At 36.9% G+C, this 27429-nt stretch overlaps 1 protein-coding gene across 1 annotated transcript; it reads right to left on the reverse strand.

Annotated features, from left to right (window-relative positions):
• Window positions 1-24504: 24504 nt before the first annotated feature.
• Window positions 24505-27127, reverse strand: LOC133533801 (uncharacterized). Its single transcript, XM_061872852.1, has 3 exons — window positions 26980-27127; window positions 26074-26144; window positions 24505-24955 (listed from the first exon to the last, which is right to left on the reverse strand). The coding sequence occupies exons 1-3, from the start codon at window positions 27083-27085 to the stop codon at window positions 24728-24730; spliced, it is 405 nt and encodes a 134-aa protein (XP_061728836.1). The 5' UTR covers window positions 27086-27127; the 3' UTR covers window positions 24505-24727.
• Between the last annotated feature and the right edge of the window lie 302 nt (window positions 27128-27429).

Raw genomic sequence — 27429 nt, forward strand, 5'->3', positions numbered from 1 at the left:
CTAAGCCATTTGGGTAAGTGAAGCCTAGTGCTATAAACGAGCACTTTTCTCTCTAATGCGGAAAGTTTTTACATTACTTTACGTCGGCGGCGGGACCTTAGAGAAATGATGCGTAGCATGAGATAAAACGATATGACTGCTTTTTATTTTTATACATTTTTACACCTGAGCTGAAGATTAAGGTAATCATTAATATTTTATGCGAAAAACAGGATAATGAAATATTATGACGAACCTTTGACAAGTGAAATACTCGTACCTATCATGCTCAAAGCCGTTTTCCTAATAGAATGCCACAGAGAAATCAAGCGTAGGTACATACCTACCTCTATACCCTACCTTTACATAGAGGTACATACAATAATACTTGTATTTTACATAACATTTTAATATAAACTGCTAACTAATATTGCTAGAGTTCCCAGTAGCCACACTGTATTGATGGTGAACCGCATTACGTACCTAGTTTATTTTATATCGTTTACCTATTTACAAAGCTTGGTAGAGCTTTTACCTTAATAAACTCAACAAAATAAACAATTAAGCACAAGATTCATAAGATTAATGCAACTTTCAAACGCTAAACAAATCCTTAAAGGGTATTTGCGTTGAATCTTGGTATCTGAGCTATTCATAATAACCCGGGCTCGTTAGATAGGCCAAGTAATAAGGTTTTTAAAGCGATAGTTAGCAAATGAGCAGACGAGCCGCCTGATGGAAAGCGGTAATCGTCGCCCATGGACATAAGCAACACAGGAGCCACATCAGCGTTGCCGAGCCTTGAGAACCCTAAATACCCGCTTCTTGAAGAATCCCACCTCGTAGCGCAAAAGGAATATCTCAGGAGGCAACTCGTTCCATATTCTGCACGTTCTATGAAGAAACGAGCGAGATGCCTGCTTATTCTTGGTGTGCCATGTATCTAAGAAGTGAGGATGAGCTTTGCTTCTTTGGCGGGAGGTGCGGTGATAAAAACGTGACGATGGCACCAATTCAAAACGTTCTTCGGAGCATCATTCCCCATTGTACAGACGGTATAGAGGGATTTTTTTTTATCAATATTTGACTGCGTACCTTTTTTGGGACTAGTTAGGAGGTGAACATATCAAAAGTCCCCTGCCGTAGCCCTTGAGCCGAGGAGTAGAGGTGGGTTTGCTGGTCCCATTTTTGGGTTTTACACATATATTTTGAAAAATTTCGTCTTCGCAACATGACTACATAGACACACATTAAATGAAAGCTGATTAAAATTGCTACAAGTTTAAATCAGTCAAGTTTTTCGATATCTTGAATACTTTTCGAGATATCCTCTCTTGAAAGTTTATTTTAGGGCTCTCAATTTTATCTTTACATTAGTGAGGCTACTAGGTACTACTGTTTGGTATCGTTTTTTGTAGAAATAGGGTCGTAGAAATCACTTTGACTCTCCATTCGGAATCAAAAACATAACACGTAAATTAAAAAATTCAAATCTATACTTTTTCGACATAATAACTAGGCTGAAAAAACAAAAGGTACCGTTCGGATTTACTGCTGCAGTACGGTTTACTGCTGCGGTACGGTTCACTGCAGGAGTAATGCGGTGCACATTACTGCAGCAGTATATCTGGTGTAGCCCGAATCTGACCGGTACTTAGTCGCGAAGTGGTTATTCAGTGCGGGGTCAACTTTAAACTGGATGCAGCCATACAGATGCTAAATAAGTTTTTGAATACAGCATCTCAAGATTTAATGCAGCACTAGGGAGATTAAGTGCTTACTTCTGTGTAATTCTGTGAAATATGAAAGATTAAACAAAACTTACTAAAATCTGAAAGATTCAGACTCAAAAATGGAATTGAGTTTGTTTTCTGCTTGATCTTAATGCTTAAAAAGTAACTCTGTCTATCTGTCTGTCTGTCACCTCTCCACGCATAAACCGCTGCATTGAGTTTTGGTTTAGAGATAGTCTGATACCCTAGGAAGGACATAGGATACTTTGTGGGATCTCGTTAATCCGGACGGGCAAAAAACCGACCGTTGACGGATCACAGAGGTTTCTACCTACAAAATAGTCATATTATAGAAATCACTTATAAATATTTTTTACTTTGATTAGTCTTATTACGATATAAATAACTAGCAGTATAATTAACCGACGCGTTAGCGAAGGTCTCCGTTTGTCTCGAGCAATCTGATTTCGTATGTCCGGATATTCTCGTCTACAGGTTGCATTTCTTAACCGATTTTCGTGAAATTTTGAGAGCAATTTCAGTAGTTACACCATTTTTTTCTGTCGTTTCGTTTTTCAGAAAATGTTCAAAGTGGTGAAAATTGGCCAAAATGACTTAAGTGCCATTTGGGTCTATGGCACTTAAGAGCATTCTGAGTACACTGTGCAAATGACTCAACGAAGTAAGTAAGAAGTAAGTTGTTTTAACAATTTGTAACCTTATGAAAGATTCATCGCTCACGTCCAAAGCTCACAGACCCACTAGTTATCTACCTAATTACACTCTTCGGCTTTGTATTTTTGTACTTATTTCGAGGCCATATATTTAGGGAAGAAATTTTCCAAATCGTGACTTACAGTCATTTCGTTTTTTCAGCGAGACTTTACTGTAATCATTAAAGTTTACGAGTCCTGGATTTAAGATTCAGAAAAAATATCTACAAACAAACTAACTAATCGATAGGTTACAATCAACCTTTCTCATCTCGATCCAATCGCAAGTTTCTACATCCATACTCGACTCGGGACCAATTTTCAACTCAATATTTTCACTTCTACCACTCACTTCACCTTGCCAACCATTTTGAACCTAAAGTTGAGGGATTGGGGTTGAAATCGTTTTGTTTCAGAAAGGCGAGTATTGAAACAATCCTTCTTTCTTAACGGAAATATTTTTAATTGGCTCCTGGACTATCTAGACTGCAGAGGCTCTCAAACTCTTAAGGGGTGATATAAAATATATAAGCTACAGGTATTTTGCATACTGAATGTAAAATAATAAATAATAATAATAATTCATTACTCTTTACTCTCTTTAATTAGTACAGCCTATAAAAATTGTAGATATTATAATTGTGACCGTGGCCGGCAAAACGTCTAAAGATATTCGTATAAAGATGCAAACAAATCTCGACCTTATGGCAAACGCCGAAGTGGAATGTTTTGACGGCCGCGATCACAAATTCACATACATATTATTTTTGTCTTTGAATTATTTATATAAGAATTCAAGCCTTGGCGACCCTCTACATCTCTAAGGATAATTTAATATCTTTTTTTATACATCTCTAAAGAATTTTAGTATTTGTTGGGTTTTTTTTTGTGCAATTTGACATTTAGAGACAGTATACATTTCTAATAAAGTATTTATTATTTAATCGATTCCATATTTGTAATTTTTTTTTGTAATTTTTATTGTTTGTAAAAATGGACATGTAAAAGTGCCCCTGTGGCCTATTTGCTGAATAAATGTTTGATATTTGATTGCAAGTTAAATAAAGTTTGTTGTGACTCGTCCATGCACAAAAAGAGATCGAGGTGTGCAAGATTTGTCTTTGACATGTGTCATTTTCTATGTATTTGTGTCGTCATTACAGATTGGATTTTGTATGTAGTGAGTGAGAAGTGCGACTGTGTACATGTTTCCCCCCGCAAAAAATGGCAGAACGATTTGTAAGTACGGTGAGATATCGCATGGGCTCCTCCCTTCTGACGTGTCGGAAGCCGGTGTTGCACGAAGTCTGAAACTCAATGACCTAGCTAAACTGTCGTTCACCATTCCTTTAGTAGCCCTTACCATGACTGCCTTAGCCACACGGCTGGCGGTGGCAGTATTTTAACACCAAAATGACATCCCATCCATCTATTTTACTCTCGGTTGGTCTTAACAAGTGTAAAGGAGATAGCATTATGACCTGAGTCGCCAGTTGGTATTGCGGTAACTATAGCGAAAATGTCAGTGTTAAACTAGTGGCAGCCATAAAGCAGAATTGGCCGAACGTTAATTGCAATTGACAATTACCCATTACAAATTGAACCGTAAACTGTAACCGTCAATTAAGTCGTTAAGGTCAATTGCAATTAGCTTTCGGCCAACACTGCCATAAAGATCCAAAGTTTGAGCACCGCAGTCGTAGACTAATTGTGCCTGCGAGATTGTCCGAGATGGCCGTTTGACCAATTACTGTCTCCGTTATCGCTCCGGTGAACTGGTTATTTCTCGATTGTTCCATCTCGATTTGTAGTGGCGATGGCGTAGTGAAAGAAGAGTTAGTTACTCTGTTGATCTTCGATTTGTATGCCACAATATATACGTTCCGCCGACAAGAGGAAAGTTATTAAATTAAATATTAAATATCATTTATTTTCAGGCAACTATGGCCCATATATACCTTACAGACTAACATACATACAATAATAAAAATCTTAAAATATAAATATCATTTTGACGACGCAGTTTTCGGTTGCGCCGCCTGTTCTGGTGCGGGATTCGGCAGATTCCCACGAAACCGCCGAAATATCACACCTTTCGGCCAGAAGTCTGCGCTCGCGATGGTTTCCAGCAGCGGCCGCGGGACGCGCACCACAAAAGAGCTGAAGTGCACGTAATGCCGCGATCGCAGCTGGAATACTTTCAGCTCGTAACGAATCTTCTTGCGGACATATTCCACCACATCTGCCATGGCGGAAACATGCAGGCGCGAAACATATAGCGCATATAGCCGTGTTATGATATTATGATGAATATATATGTATATACTTACACGACAAACTATTCAAAAGGCCATGAAAAAGAACCAAACGCTTTGGATTAGATGTGGTTCATGAGAGATGTTGAAAGCTATACTTACCACAGCAAATAGAGCCACAAGATATGATAACGTAATTGAGCAGTTAAAGTAGTTTCACAAAAACTAATGTGATGAATGAAAGTCCTTGGTACAATCAATTACTTTTATTTTACTCCAAGTTCTTACTTCAACACTCGTAAACAATCTTAATTTAACAAACAGTAGCCTTCGTACTAAATGTTTTGGTTCAAGCGCCATAGCGAGAATGTCTAAATACCCCCTAAATCAGCGTTCTAAAATATCTGATTTTTTCGCAAATCAATCTGCAAACATGTCTGACATGGAAGAAACTCTTATCATATCGATACAGCTATTTGTTTACGTGCGACGTACCATGAATCCGCTGGATCAAAAACTGGATCGACAAAATAAATCTATTGAATCATAGAATATGGTCACAAAATTTCACGAGAATCGGTTGTAGACCTGTAGAGGAGAACATCCGGACATACGAAAGCAGATTGCCCGAGTCAAAACGTAGGCCTTCGCTACGCTTTGGTCAATTAAATAAATTTAAGAAATTCCAATTTTCGTATATTTATGGTCTAGGTACATAGTTTCCTGAATCACAGTACTGTATGACTTGCACATGAATTCCGGAAGGGCAAGCTCGGGGCTCGCACCGCACCTCCGCACGACTCATGTTGGAGCTGAGACGTGGCGGTTCCCCGTCTGAAAACGTTCGGCTGGAGTGGCTGTTGCAGGCGTTTATTGTTACGCCTACTGGTTTTCCAAACCCGCAGGTCTGCGTATGAAACAAAATAGTACATTACGATACAAGGGCGAAAAATAGGAAATTCGAAACGAGTGGCGATAAATTAAAACACGACCGAAGGGAGTGTTTTAAATCGACACGAGTTGCGAATTACCTATTCGCACATGTATCGTACAACGTTTTACAGTACATATGGCCCTTTAAATGTTCGACACAGTAACATAATATGCTACTTCTCGCACTAGTGCTATAAAGTAGCCCCATATGTACTGTAAAATAACGTTATTATTTGATAACGATTGAACTTAATCGTTAACTTAACTTAACTTTAAAATTCACGAAAAACCGTTAACCTCATACAAGTGCTACAATGGTTTCGATTTAAAATACTATATTTATCTTAGATCTCACTTTTTGTCACACACACACATATATATATATATATATAACACAAGTGATACAGCATTACACGAATACCTCCGGTTGCAATATTTTCACTTGTTGATTTAATTTAAAACGTTTGTATCGTGGGTAAAATGTTAGTTGTACACAATGTTAAGCGACAGTATCTCGTTTTCAAGGCTCTACACGGCTTCCATTTCTTTCGTTAAATAAAGAAGGGAAGCAAATGTATGCAATTTTATGTATTACAAAACTTACGTCTTCAATAGTAATGACTTTCCCGTTTTCGGCGTCTGAACTGGAAACCTCAAATGGCCCTAAAAGTTCAACATGGTCTGTATCATTCCCTGTGGACAAATAAAGACCAAATAATTACTAAATAACTGACAATGTTATAAAGCAGTGTATTAGGTACAGTCAGCATCAAAAGTAGCGGATCAAATAATGTTTCATAAGTATCTACCATTCTGTAACAGCTTAACAAAAAGTGGCGTCTTTAATATAGAACGACTAAGACTGTAAAAGATATACTTTTGAGCGCAAATTGTAGAAATTTATCTAAATTTGGAAAAGTTATCCGGAATATCAGATACTTTTGGCGTGTTGTTTCATCCGCTACTTTTGATGCTGACTGTACCAGTAAAATAAGTATTTATCCAAAATTTCAGTTTTCATACATGCTTTCATCACTGACTGTACTTTTCATTGAACAAACAACTATTTAATACTCATTGAGACAATTCTAACAAACATAAACTCAATTAGTTTGTGTCGTTTTATCACAGAGTTCCAATCGCCGTCATCAAATCAGCTCGAGGGTACCACAATATTGCGTTGTTACCCAACTTGCAAATGTTTGTGGAGCTCAATCGAATAATGGGAAGTAGGTATCGAATATCGCAAGTAAAATAAAAGCATGTAGCAAATAATACCAAGTCTTACCATGTACGTTTGAAGTGCAAACGGCGTCGGCGGTGGCAAGCAGTGCGGCGAGCGCGAGCAGCGAGCGAGCGACCGGCGACATTGTGGCGGCGGCGGCGGGAATGGCACGAATGATACGTTTCAGGCCATCAGTACGCCTTAGTAATCTCGAAATATAATTTTTATTAATGGTAATAAGTTTATTGTGCATATCCTGTACAGTTGTGAGTAATCCGGCATAACACTTAACGTCAATTTTCTAAAGATGATTCAGATGGTGTAACTCGACTAGATCTTCGAAACATATATGTATATTATCAACGTATCTAAAAGAGTTACCACAAAATGTATGGTAATTCGAAATATAGGAAATATACTTACCTAATCAGAGCGTGTAATTAATCTCGGACTTGGATTTGTTTAATTTCGTTATATTAATTATTGTCGTCATTTGCTTTTCATCACTCTTGCTCGAAAAAGATCTTATTTGATGCAGGTATACTGAAGGACAAAGGCATCTATTGTTCCCGCGGGAGTTATGGATTGTGACAAAAAAGCTATATCTCTTCAAGGATTTATAGTTTTTTTATTGTGTCATTAATTCATACGAACCAAGGTATACATGACTTTTACTTCTAAAATACTGATATTTCTAAGTCTTTAATGCGGCTGTCGTGCATCTGAAGACCTCGTTTGCAAAATTTCACTTACCCCCTCGTTGTAATACGAAACTGCATCTCAATGACTAATGTTTCCAGCGCCGATCTTCTGATGACACCATGACCAGTACCAAAAATAATCATCAAAAATGTTATATCATGAATGTTAAAAGAGTGACAAAATTAATGATAGATATTAATATGTAAACGCATATTAAATTTTCATTTGAGGAAGCTAATTATTGTTTTCCGATAACGGTGTATTATAATGTAATTTGAGATAACGATATTTGATAGCACAGAGCGTATAAGTGTTATCATAAATGTTAAATTTCTATAATTATGACTTTTATTGTCACATGCCAACGATTGAGAAACATATAGAAATACTTTTTGAAGAACTCAATACCTCGAGCCTCGAGAAAACCTCAGCGGCTCCACTAATATATAGCTCCAGTTATCGTCTAACATAAAACATTAGTCTATTTGAATGCCCGAACATTGAGTTGGCACGGGCATCTTCGTTGTCAGCGGTAAATCTAAGACATAAGGGCGCTTATTGCCTGGAAACCGCAGCACTAAGTGCACGTCCAAAACGAATGTGGCCGCGACGGCGAAGTTGCAAAATAATGGCGACGGCGGAATGAGTGAACACTATTTTCTTTGTAGGGCTGTTCCTTCTTTAGACCAAGAATCCGGTAAACCGACAAATGTGTTTAAAAAAAATAGCTGTTATGTATTAAGATCCTTATTAAGATTTACTTATAATAGTCACATTGTATAGATACTTGAGAGCGACGCACCTTTTTAGATAAAATTTACTTTTTAAACTTTTTTAAGTACATTTTTTTATTGTAATTTTGATGTTCTTTTTTACTTTCTGTCCTTTGATTCTGTTTCTAGTTTCTGTTCAACAAACACCTACCAATGGGACCAGCATATTAATCAGTAACATTTTGGTCCTTCGAGCCGGATATGAACCAGCGACCTTGGATTGAATACTGATGTACAACTACAATACAACACATATTCTTAAACTGTTGTTAATAAAATCCTTTCTTAGTGAAGCTAACTTCTAAAACGTGAAATAGACTTCAAACTTTGTGATTTCTACATGGACAAGTTCACGGGTGAGAAATAGTGTGTTATACTTGTAGGTATAGGTAGTATATAATATGTGTCAAGGTAAGAATAAAAGATTCAATCGTTGTTAACTCGCAAACTCCAATTATAAAAGAATAAAGCAATGCAATTAAACTTAAACTGTAAAAAACGCTAATAAAATAAATTACTCTAAAGCACTGAAACGCGTACATTAAGAATATTTACCGCATGAAGTTAGAGTAAAGACGAGATATACGGGGTGGGTAATGGCGCTGATTCAGGGGTGCCGCTTGACGGCCCAGGGGTACGAATAGGTGGTTTTACCCTAAGGGGCACCGTTATTTAAGGTACATTGCTAGAGATTTCGAATGTGTGATTAATATTATTTAGCATTTAATTTTCTGGGGTATAATTTATAATTTTTATGATTTCTAAGCCAAACTGCCATAAACTTTGTACGCATGGTGTTGCAGGTGTTCAGTAATCTGATGTTGGAAGTGACAGAAGGGTTGCAAGTGCGTTGCTGGCATTAAAGATGGGCTCTTTTCTTGAAGGTCGTATCGGGTCGGTTTAATCTGATATCGTTTTGAGATCACTTGCAATGCTTCACGCTCGTGGTTATAGTACCTCCATTTCAGAAAACCGCAGCTAAATAATACTAGACCCTACTCATAGTGTTATGTTCCTGCCGGTGAATAAGGTTGCCAGAGCTCAACGAGGGTGCAGAGGGTTAGGGTCGGCAACGCGCATGTAACTCCTCTGGAGCTGCAGGCGTACAGTCAACCAATTTGATTCCTAGGCCACTATAGAACCATGCCATAATGACTTCTTATTGAGTGATGCGTGTCAAGTATCTAGTAGTTAAAGCGACAAGGTTCTATAGTGACCTAGGATTCAAATTGGTTGACTGTACATACGCTATGGAGAGTGCTTAACTTCAAGCGGGCCGTATGCTTGTTTGCCACCGACGTAGTATAAAAAGAAGAGCAGTCTGAGACTACTGACGAGTATCATTACAGGTCATAACACTCACAACAGACATCTTAAGATAATGGAAATTAGTAGAGATGCCTCCTATCCACACTATTGTAAGGAGGAGACTAGCACACATTTACTGGCAGAATATATTTATAGAGACATCCTGAAGGAGAACGAACTAAAGGACATCGAACTTAAAGATAGCCTTCTGTTCTGCAGGAAAACAAGAAAATTTGCGGAGAATAGCGTGGGAATGCCGCCGGGACAGTAACCTTTCGCTCCAACCTCAGGCAATTGGGCTGAATGAACGCGACACGTGATCGATAGCCCTCCTGTTTCCGGCCGGGTGTCCATACACTGCATCTACAACTTCTATTTCGGGCAGTCTATGAATAGTTGACATGAACATGTTAATTTTATCATCAAACACCGTCCTTCCATTTTGTTTCAATTTCCCGCGTCGAATTTAAAAGTTGTACCAGGCACGTTAAATGTTATACAGATTCAATGAAAACCAATTTGGTGGAGTATGAAAGTATTTTGTTTTTAAATTGCTTTGTTCGCGGCTCGGCGTGTGTCAGTTTTTAACGCGTTTTATTTTATAAAGTTGGTGTTTTTTTGTTGAAAAATGGGAACGTGAGGTGCAATGGGTGAATAAGAGTTTAAATAATTGTTTCATTGGTAACGTATACAGTGCAGGTAGAGCGTAAAATCAGCATTTATAATAAATAAATAAATATTATCTAGAGGACAATTGTATGTAGAATTGAATTAAACGACGTGGTTCTAAGTTGAAGTCTATATTGTCTACTCCCTAATCAGCACTTGATGTGCTTTAAAATCGCATTTATCGAGATATTTATATGAAATTTGACGTTTTTTGCATTCGACCGCAGCAGTATTGAAGGCAACATTACTGCTGACTGCATTACTGCTGCAAATATCATAATCGACGTTGCTGCCCGGATGTTTCACATTTTCGGCAGTAATGCAGTCGGCAGTAATGTCACGCTGAAATACTGCAGCAGTAAGTAATGCAGGTGCAGTCTGAATTCGAACGGTACCTAAACTCGTCAAAGCATTATTTATCTAATTTCATCCGTAAAGGTTCCATCTCGTTTATGAAGGTTCCGTACCCAAAGGGTAAAACGGGACCCTATTAGTAACACTCCGCTGTACGTCTATCCGCCCGTCTGTCCGTCTGTCACCAGACTGTATCTCATGAACCGAGATAGTTAGACAGTTGCAATTTTCACAGATGATGTATTTTTGTTGCCGCTATAACAACAAAACACTAAAAAGTACGGAATCCTCGGTGGGCGAGTCTGACTCGCACTTGTCCGGTTTTTATTGTATTATGCACAGGTATAAAAACGATTGAAATATAATAGCCTCGCTATACAATAGCAAAGGAAACTAGAACACAGCAACTCCTAAAAATGACAAATGTTATACCAGTACAACATGGTTACATTTTTTACTCAAACTACAGTGGAGGCGATAATTTTATCATTTCCACTTAGAACCCCGTCCCAGCTCAAAAAATATGTTTCCTCTGTCATTTTATCACTTTTATTTCGATTCTGGTCTGAAAGCATTATTTCTGTAGTAAGCACTTTAAAAAAAATCTACATCCATGCAAATAAGCATGCAGCAATCAATGACATAAGTATAAAGCATTGATAATTTCAAAGCAGTTAAATTTTACAAATTGGACATGTAACCAGGTATGGACATAAAGCAAATATAAGGGAGAGTCTGTAAGGTACATTACAACAGTGTTCACTTAAACGAGGATATTTTGTTTATGAAGGTAGACACAAATCTGTTTTTCTACTCGTCGACTGTAATGGTTGAATTAAGATTTCGTATACCAAACTATAATTACGTACTTTTCATGTATGGACCCCCAACTTAACTATGATATTCATTTCGATACCGCTGTAGTCAACTATAAAAAAAAATTGACTAATCACGTGCCGCCGCGCTTCCATAGAACGGGGGACGGGCGGGCGGGGGCTCGCGCGTTTATATCTTTTGTACTACATTTTTATCTACTGAGATACTTACCAATTTTCAATAATTATTTAGGTTTTATGGTTACATTTCTCCACTACCTAAAGGTTGTCTGGAAGAGATAAGGCCGCCTGTTGTTTACCTCTATCTTCATGTATTATATGTGTTTCCATGTACATTTGTTCTGAGGTTGTGTAATAAAGAGGATTTGTATTGTATTTATGGTAAAAAGTATTATTTTAGATGACTCGCACCTTACTTAGGCAACTCAGCAAGCTTCGTTACCTAAACACGGTACTCGACTGAAAAACTCTCTATTATATCACGATAGTACGTATAAAATACTATTGACTATGCATATGAAAGGTATAATAATAGCTACATACAATACATATATTTCGACGATGAGATTAAAATCAATTTTTGAAGACTGGCATCGGTAAGTTACGATGACTTTATTGTCTATGCAACAAAGCTTAAGATCGATCAATTAAATCTGTCCACTCACCATTGTACAGTCACCATCAGATATATCGGAGTGGCAAAGGAATTCACAAACATCTGCACAAAACCTCTATTACCAAGACGTTAAAGTGCATGTTCAGATGTTTTTAAGCACCTTAGCCGCTCCTATGTGTATCTAATGGCGACTGTACTTTATGTCCCTCGTTATAAGGTTAAAAATTGAACAATTGAAAGTGTCAATGCTTGAGGCATCAGACCGGAAAGTTGGCAACAAAAAGTACGTTTTATGTTTCTTCGCGAAACTGTTAACGAGTTTTTCAGGTTTATATTGGCTTCAAGTGATTTTAGGAAGATATATTTTAAAGACGTTTTATTCAGTGTTTTACGCTTAATATTACATTTTTTTAAGCAGTGTCGTTTACTCGAATGTTGTATTCTATGTACTGTATACATATAGATATATATTGTATCATAGGTTGTTAGAGTCTTACCACACTATCACGTGTAGAACACAGACGGCGTCGAAGTGATCTCTATATAATTCTGAGACCAAACTACTCAGTTCACTGTACTATTCAATATATTGTTCTAGTTTTGTTGACTGGTAGAAAATGCTATTTGGCACTAAGTCCGACGTTTGTATATTGTTGTATATATTTTGTTTAGTCAAGTTTAAACAAATAAATAATATTCCTTTCTTTCTACGAAATCACACTTTAATCTAAAGCAATTCGTAGACATTTATAAAATCAACAGCTTTTTTTTTAACATTAATATCTTAATATAATTATCAACCATAAGAATTTCCAACTACGGCCAGACCACAAAATAGTCTTCAATATACTGGGTCACATTAACAGTCGACCCTTGAGGGCAATCTTCATAACACGCGATGGTCACTTGTGAGAACTGCGTCGGCGTTGCCACCTCTATTACCGGAGGCGGCGCGCTCGGATCTTTGTTGCAGACGGTTATTTTTTCGCCCACTGTCTCTGTTACGTAGTAGGTCTAAGCGGCATATGGAACAAAAAGGTTGAAGATTTTGGAATTTCAATTATTTTAAAACAAAGTTTTCATGCAATAGACATTACAATAAACAAAATAAACATATACATTATGACAAAAAAATATGTCATAGGAGGCAAACGAACAGATAAATTGACTGATGATAAGCAATTACCATCGTCCACGGACACCTGTCCAGACCACTTGTACCAGAGGGGTACAAGTGCTCCCATCTTACGCTCTTTTCTTGAAGGCTCAAAATTTTTATGGGCCCGGAAACACCGCGGGTGGCAGTTCATTCCACAGATTAGCAGTGCGAGGCCGGAAATTACTAGCCGTTTTTAGCTAGGTTGCTAATTTTATTGTAAATTTTTTATCGATGTGTGTGTTTATATTATTATATATACATGTTACCTTAGGGAAGTAAACGACATCTCCTCCTGGAGCAGCATCATATAAGTTCCAGCCGGTGTCCGTCTTCGTTACATAACCTAAGAATACCAAAAAACGAATAACAAAAAAGGTGTCATAATAACTTGAAAAACAGACGTTAATATTAAGTTACTAAATACATAAAACTTACTAACTTTCTCGTAAGGTAACCTCGCATTTACCTATCATCTTTGTTCTGCATTTGGCGTCGGCGGCGGTGAGGAGCGCGCCGAGCGCGAGCAGCGAGCGGCCGAGCGGCGACATGGCGGCGGCGGCGTCGATCAAACTAAACCATCATACTAAATATTTCAAGTAATATCCAATTTCTTTGCTTTTTTCTAATTAGTCATTTATGATTTATATAATATTGATTCGTTACAAATAATTGATCTCGTAAATGAGTAGTTACTCAATTACTTGCTGCGAACTATATTGCGTCTCTCGGTTCCATCTGTATTTTTCATTTATTTACTTAATTGCATCTTAATTGCATAAAAGAAAATCATAAAGCATATTTTAACGGGCTCCTATTCTAGTCGGTGGTGACCCTGTCTACGAAGCAGGAGGTCCTGGGTTCGTATCCTGATAAGGCATATTTATTTGAGTGCATAGATATTTGAATCTTTATTTTAGTTTATTTTCCGAGCTATGGATGTCTTTAATGTTTAGGAATGTTTCTATATCTTTATTATACATATATATCTAGTACCCACAACACAAACCTTATTGAGCTTACTCCACAGTAAGACGAGACAAGGGACAATCTTACACATATCGTCCTAATCCCACGATTAGGACGATATGTCTAAGATTGTCCCGTATCATGGACGTGTTGCAATCGCAACTGTATCATGCGACCAAACATAGCAGTCATCCATGGTTTGTTGTCAGAACAACAACAACTCATGACATAAAAAAATGGTTCTGTGTGCCGGTTCTATACGTAGTAATAATAGTTCAATGTTTATAAATTAAGTACATAATACCACAAGATATTTTCTACCAGTGTTTCTACACTACCATAACTCATATACTTATTCACGCTACCATGTCTCTGCGTTTAACCTAATCTATATTGTTCCACAATTCATTTGATGCCCATCTAAACGTCGAGGACGTAACTATTTCCTACCCTTTGCATTGGCAAACCAGACCTTGCGTCTTGTCTTCTGTTCTGTGCTATAATGTTTGCCATCTATATTTCAGCAAACACGCAAACACTTTATTAGCAAATTTCCCCAAGCACAAAGCAAATAGCACCTTATTAATTCACAAGAGAGCTTAATTTCGCAAAAACCTTTTATAAAAAAGAGTGCATCAATTTTCTTTCACACTCAATAACTGTTCGAATTCCTTATATCCTTCAAAACAGCCAGCATCCGCTAAATTTGACTTTATTCCCTTGTAATAAACACTTTATCAAACGCAATAAAATTTTAAGTACTTCTTATATTTAGCACGTTTTTACTACAGTTTTTTTATGCGATAATCAACTCCGTGTGCTTGTATTAAGGGTGTTAAAGGTCGCAAAATTGATGGCCACAGTGTGAACAGCCAAATCACTGTCATGTCATAAATCTCGGGCGACACTTCGTTACTGCAGTGTATGGTGACTATGAGTTGAGGATTACGGGAGACATTGTATGTCATGATTGATGGAATTATGACGTTATTTTTGTTCGGAAAATGGTTTCCAGTGTACGACTGATATGGAAATATTTTTGACGCAGTCTTTTTTTTATGTATGGTACAGTCACGGATTTTAATTATTAAGCCGTATAGAGTTTACTTTACATTGGATATTTCATACCCGTTAGTATTGTCAACCAAATTAGCTAAAGTTAGACGAAGATTAAAAAAAAAAATTTTTATTTCAGAATCATAAGAATTCCATAAAACATTGTTAGTACCATCGTTATAGCTAGGGGTTAGTAAGTACATCACAATCAAATCCAAACAATATGAATAGTAAATAATTAATAATATTGACATAATAACAATGAAATCACGATTCATAGTAAAATAAAAAAAATATTTGAAATATTGAATACAAAAATAATTAATATGTCAAATTCAAAATAAAATAGGCTACAATAATAATAAGGTGCCCAAACGGTGCAAGTGTCAATTAAACGTCACAATTTCATAGAAATTTGATGTTTAAAATAACACTTACACCGTCTGGCTTTCAAAATCGCTGTCAACTTATCTTGGTTTGACTTTAGAACCCTTAATAGATCAACAATTAAAGTGTTTGACCGTAAATGGTATAGTTAAAGGTAGAAATACCCATCACGCCAAAATACAAAAATGTTTGCGCCATCATATTTACAAACCTTGCCTGTCGTGTGCGACGCGTCATTATGAACCTTGTCGGAAAGCACGAAGGTTGGGCTGTTGCCGCGTCAGTTAAAGTCTTCAGCGTTCAAAAGTTTAAAAATCCCTGGCTGATATTCAACGCAAACTGATAATCTGGTTATTATTTAACTATTAACATTTGTAGTACACGAAATTTCAAAAGGCCATGTGTAGTGGACTTTATTGGAAATGTAATTTTTTTTAATGGAGTAACTGGAAAATTAAAGTTTAAATTGATTTCATTTCGACATTAGACTTAGCATAACTTACTCCCAACGTTAAATACGTAATTTTAAACGTCAAAAACTTCAAATGAGACCAATTCGTTCGTAGAAGAGTAACAATGTGTCTTACGTCGTAAGTAGCAAAGACACGAGGCCTAAGGGTGCCAGGCGTATCGCTGCTCGTTAACAACCAAGTCTTGGGGCCTAAATAGAAAGTCTACGACCGCTTCTCCAAAATGGGACTACGTTCGTATGTAGAAACGGTGTCCAGTTTTCTCTTCAAAGTCTAACATCTAAATTTATTTCAAAGCTAAATATTAAAATTAATATAATTTTTAATCCTTAATACACTTAATAAATTCACAATAATATACATAAAATAAAATATTCAAAGAAGTAGCAAGATGTTACTTAAATTATTAAAACAACAATTGTAAGATTTGTAGCTATAGACAAAACGCATAAATGACACTTCGATCGTGTTGTCCAAAGCGAATTACAATGTGATCGAAAATATTTCAATACATAAAATAACACTTAATTAGCGGTGGTGGCCGAGTGGATATGGCGTCCGACTTTCAATCCGGAGGTCGCGGGTTAAAATCCTGGCTCGTACCAATGAGTTTTTCGGAACTTATGTACGAAATATAATTTGATATTTACCACTAGCTTTTCGGTGAAGGAAAACATCGTGAGGAAACCTGCAATACATCTGCGAAGAAATTCAAAGGTGTATGTGAAGTCCCCAATCCGCATTGGGCTAGCGTGGGGATTATAGCCCGAGCCCTCTCGCGCATGAGAGGAGGCCTGTGCCCAGCAGTGGGACGTATATAGGCTGTTTTTTTTATATTATTATTACTTAATTAGCGGCGAATATTCTTCGGCCTCCCAAGCCATCGTCACCCTCCAACCCGATGCTCCATCAAGCTGTCAATTTTATCGAAAAATTGCATTTTTTGCCTTTATTTACTGATGTTACCTGTTACTCGTTCAATATCCGTCCATTGGTCATAAATCATAGCTTGTACTCTGTACCATCATCAGCATCACGGAAGCCAATTCTGTATAAAAAAACTTATTCTGATACGACCTTGAGCCCGATTCCGATGTCATGGTTTTGAATTGGTTTTGATAGTAAATGTATGGAAAAAGTTTTATAAAATACCTTAAGTTGACCTCTAGCAAACTATTATTCCGGGTGTGGCCTGTAACAGGACCAAAAAATTAAACTGTCGGCTGTACTCCTGAAACTGACCAACATTTGTTGAGTAACATTTAAAAATAACTTTTATTTTGATTTTTAGAACACTTTCATGTTTATTCTAAGACGCAATGTATTGCGAGGTTTGTTATCTTTTGTTAAGTTTAAAAATAAAACTTTTTATATTTTGTATTAAATTATTTATTTTATTTTAAATTTTACTTGTGTTTTGTGTATATGGACAGTTGTGTCTGAAATAAACATATTAAATTTAATTTAATACTCATACAAATTGTATGGCACAAGTTTTTCTTCAATTCATGGCTTTTCTAACAAAAAAAAAAATCCTCGTTAGGATTTCATCCATCCATCATCGATTTCAATAAAATAAAAAATTGTCAAAAATTACCTTTTTCTCGCACCCTGTATGTTTTTTCGAAAATCTGTAAACGCCAATCTTCATTAATTTGAAATCGAAGAAAACTCTTCTAAGACTGTTTTCACGTAGCAGCTCGGGATCTGGTAGCTGCCCTCACTAACCCAAAAAGGAAATCTAACCTGTACTTATAAGATTCCACTTTTCGAACCCGGTATATACGTAAAATCAAATTTTAAGGCTAAGCAAAGCCTGGCCTTTTTTTATTAGGTACCAATTTATATACCTATGTGACCGCGGCCGGAAAAACGTCCCACTTTGTCGCTTGCCATAAGGACGCCTTGACAGGTTATTCGTGTAAAGGTACAAGCAAATCTCGTCCATATGGCATGCGACAAAGTCGGACGTTTTGCCAGCCGCGGTCACACAAACACAAAATACATTAAAAAGCTACAGGAATCCTATCTAGGAATCAAATTCCAGTGTTGCTTAAACCGTATGCGAGTTTTCGTATCGCCACTAACCGAGAACACCGTCTATCTATTATATAATAAAAACCGGCCAAGAGCATGTCGGGCCATGCTCAGAGTAGGGTTCCGTTGTTACTCTTCCGTCACAATAAGCTAAACTGGAGCTTAACGTATGGTAGATTGTTAACCACGGGATGAACTGTGGGTGTACGTCTTTTTACTATGAAGGGGAAACTTTTTACGATAACAGCTAAACTGATCATATCCGCTATTTTCATTTCTTTCTTAAGCTCTACTTCCAAGATTTTTTTTCATATTTTTTGGACCTATGGTTCAAAAGTTAGAGGGGGGGGGACACATTTTTTTCTTCTTTTGGAGCAATTATCTCCGAATATATTCACTTTATCAAGAAATGTTTGTTGAAGACCCCTATTAGTTTTGAAAGACCTTTCCAACGATATCCCACACTGTAGGGTTGAAGCAAAATAAAATTTCACCACAACTTTACGTGTAGGGGAGGTACCCTAAAAAAAAAAATTTTTAGATTTTATTGTACGACTTTGTCGGCTTTATTGATTTATATATCCATGTCAAATTTCAGCTTTCTAGCACTAACGACCACAGAGCAAAGCCTCGGACAGACAGACAGACAGACAGACAGACAGACGGACATGGCGAAACTATAAGGGTTCCTAGTTGACTACGGAACCCAAAAAGAATAAGGTGTCCCAAGGCGAACTTTTCCATAATAGGTTTCTTGCAGTTCTAAGCTCGGCATAATTTCAAAGAAACATGGCAGCCATAGACCAGTCACAATACAGACTTACAAGAGTAGCCGGCCATCTTGAGACTCATTGTTCCTTCAACATCAGAAGCTGAGGCGATAACATCGACTGTCTCCAGCTCAGGCGATGCCCGCAAGACTATTTAAGGCGATGGTTCTTCGCAATATTTTCATCAGTTTTGTAGTACCAATGTACCTACTTTAATCATGTGTTTGTGATTTTGAATCTTACAAATAAGATTTCTCCGATTGAATGTGTATCTCACAAAAATGATAAAGAATAATAATAAATAAATAAATATTATAGGACATTATTACACAAATTGTCTAAGTCCCACAGTAAGTTAAATAAGGCTTGTGTTGTAGGTAACTAGACAACGATATATATAATATATAATTATAAATACTTAAATACATAGAAAACACCCATGACCCAGAAACAAATATCCGTGTTCATCACACAAATATATGCTCTTACCAGGATTTGAACCCGGGACCATCAGCTTCATAGGCAGGGTCACTACCCTAAATAAAAATCGTCGTCGTCATAAAAAGGATAAAAACTTAAATTAGAATGGTCCCGGTCCGGGCCGTTCGACACTTTGTTTTCTTTAGAAAGCATCACGTGACTCGGAAGTGGCTGGCCCGTCGCCTTGGCCCGGTTCCGGGCCGTTCAAGTTAAGGATGAGTCACGCTAGACCGGGCCTGGACCGGGCCGGAGCTTCCGGTGCTTCGTTTTCTATGGAAAGCACCACGTAATCACCAATCAGCCGTCATAGAAAATCTGTCGGACGCCTGGGCCCGGGCCCGGCCCGGTCTAGCGTGAGTCATCCTTTAGGCCGCTTGTCCCGTTGTTTTCAGCGGATAATTAACCATGTCCTATTTTTTTGGGTGGGCGTAGCTGTCAGAACCCACATTCAAAACTGGACTGGAGTCCCGTAACATGATCGTTCCATGTTGTTTGTTGAAAACAACAGCGGCCTTATCTTTAAATCCTGTCAAATATACGTATCTGAAGGTTATGGAAACTCCGTGGAAAGGTAATCGCTTTTCTTTCAATTTTAAGTTAACCCTTTCCAGGCCGCACCGATCTACAAGGTTTTCCCAAAAACTTCAAATATATTCCAATACATCCAGCTTTGATGATTCATTTGAAAACAAGTCACATTTTCCGAAAGTGCAATCTAATTTGAACCTTAAATAGGATGGCTATAGTTGAAATTCTATTGGCGCGTATGTGGTCAATAAATCGTACTATGCCTGGAAAAGGATTAAGACAAAGACACCGTTTGTTGTGTCATGTGAAGTACCTAATGTACAAAAATAATAATGTATGCTTAATTTTTTTAATGATTGCAAGGCTGTTGTAGTGGTGGATGCCCCTTAACTCCCAAGACGCTCCGATAAGCCCCCGTCCATTGTCGGCGATGCTCCGCGATAGATCAATTACGTTGCAGCTTTAGACGGACGGGGATGTTCATATTGTTCATGTTTCGTTAAGAAATAGTCTGAAAGTGGTAATTAATGGCCTTTAAATTATGAAATAGGACTGTAATGGAGGTCGCCCGTTGACCACGGACGCTGGGGTTCAAAACTTCGGGTACCTATGTAATGTAATTTAAATTTATTATACGTGATATAATCCGTCTGCAAAGTTTTTCTTCACGAGTTACTAATATACGAGTAAGTATCGGTGGCCGAAGACAATATTATTAGCCTTCAAATTTGTCTTCTAGTACAAAGAACATTGAACTATAGTTTAAAGCGCCTTGGTTTATTAGACTGTAAGATTATTTGTGAATAAAATCTAAAATAAAATAAAATAGAAGGTGTATTCGGGTGATTTCAAATGTCAGATGGTTTTGAAATCACTCATAATTCCATTATAATTTCCATTACGTCCATTGTCCGTATATTTACCAATGTTTTTTCAATAAAAATACATATAATAGGTGTCCGGAAGATTTGCCCAGGCGAGTGATGTGAAGAATTTTATTATAAAATAATTGCTAACATCAAATATTTTATTTTGTCAGCAGTACGATATCACTTAACGAAACCTATTATATGGACATGACTCATACTATCCAAAATATAAACAGTAGTAGAACGTCGCCTGATACATATGTGTATTTATTCTCTGATTCTCTTCTTTGGTTGACACGAATTATACGTGCAATTGCGTAATCTTAGTTCAACACAATCAGTAAAATTAATGATGAACAATCAAGCTCCAAAATATAAATCAAGATATCTTTCACTTCGCCCACTTCAACGTCCCAAAAGCATTTCCATGGCTTGTCGGCTTATGCTTTAATTGTCCTAAAATCAACAAAGCCCTTCATCTTTCACTTCAACTCCACCAATAAAGTCTGGAATATTCAGAACCTAAATTCAATCCGAACTTCCACCTGCAAAATCCACGCTCCGTTTTTGTACAGCGCGTAATTATCTACGCTTACTGTGTATAAACGAGTAAACGCCTCAACATACAGCTGACTGTTGATGCTGACATCAAAAGTAACTGTTCAGGCTACACGTCAAAAATATCTACCCTTACCTAATAAATAACTTAACAAAAAGAGATATTTCTCCCCATTATGTGTATTTTTGACTGTTATGAACACGTTTTCATATTAGGTTTTATAAAAAATGGATTAAAACAAGAAATATTGTATATGTATATTACTTTGCTAATAATTTGAGAAAATAACGTGCTAGTCAATCAGTGCTAACCCGTTATACTTACTTGCGTATTTTTACATGCAATTAATGTTCCTATCCTCTCACCGCAAAAATAATTACGCAAATAAATATAACAGCCCACCACCAAAAGTACAAAACTCGACACGTGTTCTACGAGGCATCCTTAGGATATGTTGACGGTCTGACGCCTGACAACTGAAACAATTGATTCAAATTGGTTCGGATTAGCAAAGTAATATTTCTTATTTTACTTAGCATAGATTTCCTCAAAGTAACGCCTGTTTCTATTAATTATTTGAAAAATTGACAACGTTAATTTTCCATATAAAATAATTCAGCAAGCAATATATCACTATTTTGTATTAACTCAGAACGTCGCATTTAATGACACGGCGCCGGCGTCAAAATTGTCACAAATGCCCATATATATATAGGTAGGTATATATATATATATAGAGATAGACTACCCGTCTTCTTCTAACTAACTAATATGTTGATTAAAGAGGGACGGGTAGTCTATCTCGCCGCGAGATACTGTCGCACCAATCATGTGCTAGCCCGACTGGTACATAGTGCAAAGATTAGCAGGAAGTTTTATCTGGCAGTTAATTTATTTGTGTACTTGGAGATTGTGAAACAGGCCCTTGACTGTAACTTGTGTACTTTTGAACGCGAACTGTGGAAATATATCTCCATTTGGAAGAGCTTTCCAGGGTGGCAGATAATTTTGGCGCATTGTTTCATACACTACTATTGATGCTATTGACTATTGAAAGCTGTTTCGGCACAGGGGCGGCTTGCAATCCATCTAGGAGTATGATACTCCAAAATAAAACCCGAAATGGAGTTACCGTAAGGCGCGAGTAGGGTCCAACCTGAAATAAGCGGCAGATTCCTGCAGCCGACCTGCCGCTACACGTATCGGCTCGCCTTTCTGGTGGGTTCAGACAGTGAAGAGAGTAATGCAGGTGCTGGGCATCCCTGCGTTTCTTTAATTCCGTCTCAGGTGGTGTAATGTCCGTGGAGGTCACTCCGCCCACGTCAGCTTCACTGCGTGAATAACAACACGGGAGGTGGCAGTTATCATCCAAAAATAGTGTTTCTCCGGTGTTACACAATAAATCGTCTGCAATAGACGCAAAAGCCAATGATGATGATGTTTAATGCTTAATATGAAGGTAGCATCCGTTGTTATGGACCCTGATTTCAGGTTACACTGGGGCGCCCTACTAGGCCCCTATCATCGGGAATACACATCTAGGCTATATTTTCAATCCAGCTCTGTTCAACGGTTGTAGTTTACGTACACTTTTAACAAGTCTTTTGTGTGAACTACCGGGCCTCTTTCACGATACAATTAATTACAGAGAAAAAAGTGTATTTGTTTATTGAATCTTTATTGCACATAATAAAACACATTGTACAAAAGACGACCTTAATGCTATAATATAAAGCATTCTCCAGTCAACTTTTAGGCAAAGCAGATAAGTTGTAGGCGGTGCAAAATCGTGTATTATACAACTATAGATGATACAATTAGGTAGAATTTTGAGATTAGCTATTGTACAGAAAAGGACACTTCTATTCACGAAATTTTATCGAAATCTAAAAGATTAAGCAAACATGTATTTTCCCCATTCCTTTTTGTTGTAATACATGTTTATCCTATGAAATATGTATGTATTTATATCCTTTGTCTTTCTTATACCTTGTTCTACATTATTCTGCATTTGTTACTCTCTTTTCACTCTCACCTCTCATCTACTCAACATTTAACTGGAAGAGATCCCTCAAAGGGATAAGTTCGCCTTTTTACTTCTTACTAAGTGTATGTTACTTTTAATATGTACGTATTTTTGTACAATAGAATACTACTATGTAATGTAAGTACCTAGAGCAAAACAGATTTTTTTAATACTACGTCGGTGGCCAACAAGCATACGGCCCGCCTGATGGTAAGCAGTCTCCGAAGCCTATGTACGCCTGCAACTCCAGAGGAGTTACATGCGCGTTGCTGACCCCAACACTCAGCATCCTCGTTGATCTCTGGCAAACTTACTTACCGGCAGAAATTAATCTAGTGTATGCATACATTTGGATAAACGCAGTTATCAAACTGATGTGGGTTCACTTGTCTCGCCGCTCCGGTATATGCACGAGCGAGACAGAGCTATGTGTTAAGTTGTCCGTATTCCACTTGCACACCGGAGCGGTCTGCGGATACGTACCTAATGTGAAAATCGCATAAGATAGCGACTAATTTATAACGTTTGCTTGTAGTTTTCTTTCGAAATTATTTAGTTATATTTTATATAACTAAATAATTTCGAAATGACGACCGGTCTGGCCTCGTGGGTAGTGACCCTGCCTATGAAGCCGATGGTCCCGGGCTCAAATCCTGGTAAGGGCATTTATTTGTGTGATGAGCATGGATATTTGTTCCTGAGTCATGGGTGTTTTCTATGTATTTAAGTATTTATATATTATATATATCGTTGTCTAAGTACCCTCAACACAAGCCTTATTGAGCTTATTGTGGGACTTATTCAATTTGTGTAATAATGTCCTATAATATTTATTTTATTTTTATATTGCGGTAATATTACTCATAGGCTTGCTAGTTATTGAGTCATTAGTAACTTGCTTTAATCTTTTCAACTCGTAATGTAATGTGAGTAAAACTGGTTGAGACTGTAGAAGCAGAAAAACACTCTAAAAATATTCGAGTTACACTAAGCAAGTCAGCTCTTCTCTTTGAAAAAAAAAATACACAAATATTTACCTAAATGGAACAACGTCAAATGCAGGGTGTAATTTTGTAAAATTGCGTGGATAAAGTAAAATACTTACATTTTTCTTGTTTTTATTTTTTGTCAAAAACTCAATTCCAGTCACAAAATTTTGCTTGTTATAGTCCGCAAGGTAAATTTGCAAAGCATTTACAATGACAAAATGTGGAGTATAATAATTCATGTCATATTTCTATGAAAATATGACGCTTATAATGACACTCTCACTTTGTCTATTCAAGTCGGTGCAAAGATACCTTAGACGGAGGTGGGGCTCTGCTCAACTAAAAATATGATTTGCAGTGACCATTGAACAATACTGCGTTATCTCAACATCGAGACGATCACAGCCATCGATGTCGCTAGGACACTCGATGTGCACTGAACCGAGGTTCGGTTTGAATTGATATTCCGTCTGCAATGCTGGAGTGATTTCTGGCTTGGAGTTGGGCGTATTACATACGCTGATAGCCTCGCCGATAATCATGTTTCCTAGTCTGGTACATTTCTATAAATAAAAAACTTAATAAAATATCGTTTTTAAATAAAAAATAAATTAATAATTTAAGGAACCCGCTACGCACAAAAGTGTCTTACATAAATTTGGAATAAAGCTGAGCTTTAAACTGCTTAATCGATATTTATGAAATAAGCTGAAAAACTCGCTTTAACGTACAGTCAGCATCAAAAGTAGCGGATCAAACAAGGTTTCAAAAGTATCTACCATTCTGTAACAGCTTAACAAAATGAGGTGGTTCTATATATAGAACATGTAAGACGGTAAAAGATATACTTCTGAATGTAAATTTTAGAGATTTATTTATATTTGGAACAGTTATCCGGAATATCAGATACTTTTGGCGCGTTGTTTCATCCGCTGCTATTGATGCTGACTGTACTATAAAAAAACCACATCGATATCGGTTCATCTCTTTGAGAACTACGATGCCACAGACAGACACACGGATAGATACTGGCGTCAAACTTATAACATATTTTTGCGTCGGTGGTTAAAAATACTACATGTGCCAAAACGTTACTACAATGAGCAACTGGAAACATCCGATACGATTTTCAAGCGTCGATTGGGAAAATTTTTGCTGGAAAACCCATTATATTCAATTAGTGAATTTTTCTGTATAATTTATTTTTGCATCTTTGACATTGTTTTTGTTTCTTATTGATTCTATTTAATTCTTATTTTATTATTGTTTTTCAATAAATTTTGACTTGACGATCCTTTTCAGGTGGTCCATTCATTAATTGTTGCCATCTGGATTATGATATTATTTTTAGTCATTATTAGAATTTATTTTTGACAATCACAATATATATTCATATAAATTGACATGAATGTAATTTGCAATGCAATCCTATGTTGTGCAATAAATAAATCTAAATCTATTGGTCGGATCACCGAAAACTTCGAACTCTATTTTTAAACTTTGCATAAAACGTTACCTTAAAAGTCAAAATGTAGGTAATAATGTATACAGCTGCCGCTGCTGGTATCCGCGTGTTACCTTAAAAGTTTTCGTTTTACCAAAGGAAGGTTTATAATTGTTCATTAATCCAGTAGGTACAAATATAAATGACTAACAAAAAAATTATTTATAGAAATCTTACATCAGGAATGGTGATGGTGCCACCAGCAACGTTTAGCGTAAACTCCACATAGTTATCTGTTGGATAGCCTTCTGTAAAAAATATTTCATGAAATCCTATCAATAATTTTATTTCTTTATTTTATTTTGTCTTACAAAGCTTAGCTTGGTTATAAAATGATACAACATGCCCACATATTTCAAGATAATAAAGAAAAAAGGATGAATAATTCAAATTATTTTATGAAACAATATTTCGAAATAACTATATACCTACCAACTTTAATAATGCTATCTATTTCCCTTTTTGACTCCTTTTCAATGGTGCATGGTGTTGTTAACTAACGTAGTAAATATAACCCAGACTGAGGCTGATTATAGGACATTGTGCAACGAGGGGGTTAAGTAAAATTTTGGACACGAGGGTGGAATTAAAGACCCGAGTTTGCAATATTCTTACACCCGGAGTTACACACAATGTTTTTCATCACACTTGCGAAGAAAAAACTAAATTTTAAGCGAAATAATTCTTAAATACGGTGACATATCAAACATTCGTTCGCCATTTTGTAATTTCTTGGCAGGTGAGGCATCGAAGGCACAGACCTATTCGGCATTCTGCCACGATTGAAATTTATGTAAAATATATTTTAAACGGCTGTTAAATTAATCAAATTAAATAATTTTAAACATAAACAAAAATATTCAATTATAAACGCCAGTATTTTAAAAGTAAAACTCATTTATGCTACTTGGTTTGTATGAATTAGTGACATAATTTAAAAAAGGCTATAACTCCCTAGGGAGTTTCAGCTTTTTTTTCACAATTCATAACTCCCGCGGGAACAAAATAGGCCTTTGTCCTTCAGCACACCTGCATGAATTAAGATCTATTTCGAGCAAGTGTGATGAAAAAAATTATATTTACCTGTTTGACCCATTTCCAGGTAACTGCAATAAGGGTTCGGTTTCAAGGCGTCGGCGGCGGCGATCAGCGCGGCAAGCGCGAGCAGCGAGCAGGCGAGCGGTGACATGGTGGCGTCGGCGGCGAGAGAAATGGCGCGCTGTCAACGCCGACTCCGTTATATTGCTCTCGACATACTAAAGCAAGTAATAACCGTGTCCAATTGATTTATACTACTTAAACATGTAAACAAAAATACGATTATTGATAGAAATAATAGACGTTGAAATGTACGTTCTAATAATTGAATATTAGAAACGGTTGTAATAAAAAAAATGTTATTTATTTATAATACAAGACAGTCAATCAGCTCTTACTTTTTCATTTGCCATTTGCCTGCCTAAACTTGCAGAAATCAATTAGGTATCGAGCGGTCGGTGACTAAAAAACTAAATACGCTGATTTCTCAAAACC

Source organism: Cydia pomonella, unplaced genomic scaffold (assembly GCF_033807575.1).
Source record: "Cydia pomonella isolate Wapato2018A unplaced genomic scaffold, ilCydPomo1 PGA_scaffold_205, whole genome shotgun sequence".
In the NCBI taxonomy this organism is placed as follows: domain Eukaryota; kingdom Metazoa; phylum Arthropoda; class Insecta; order Lepidoptera; family Tortricidae; genus Cydia; species Cydia pomonella.

What these genes read in the sequence shown, in the direction of transcription:
- LOC133533801 (XM_061872852.1), bottom strand. Translation starts at nt 27,085, where the DNA reads ATGTCACCGCTCGCCTGCTCGCTGCTCGCGCTTGCCGCGCTGATCGCC. An exon ending in CCTGGAAATGGGTCAAACAG is followed by an intron (nt 26,145 to 26,979) that starts GTAAATATAATT and finishes TATTTTTTACAG; the next exon opens with AAGGCTATCCAACAGATAAC. An exon ending in GCACCATCACCATTCCTGAT is followed by an intron (nt 24,956 to 26,073) that starts GTAAGATTTCTA and finishes TTTTATTTATAG; the next exon opens with AAATGTACCAGACTAGGAAA.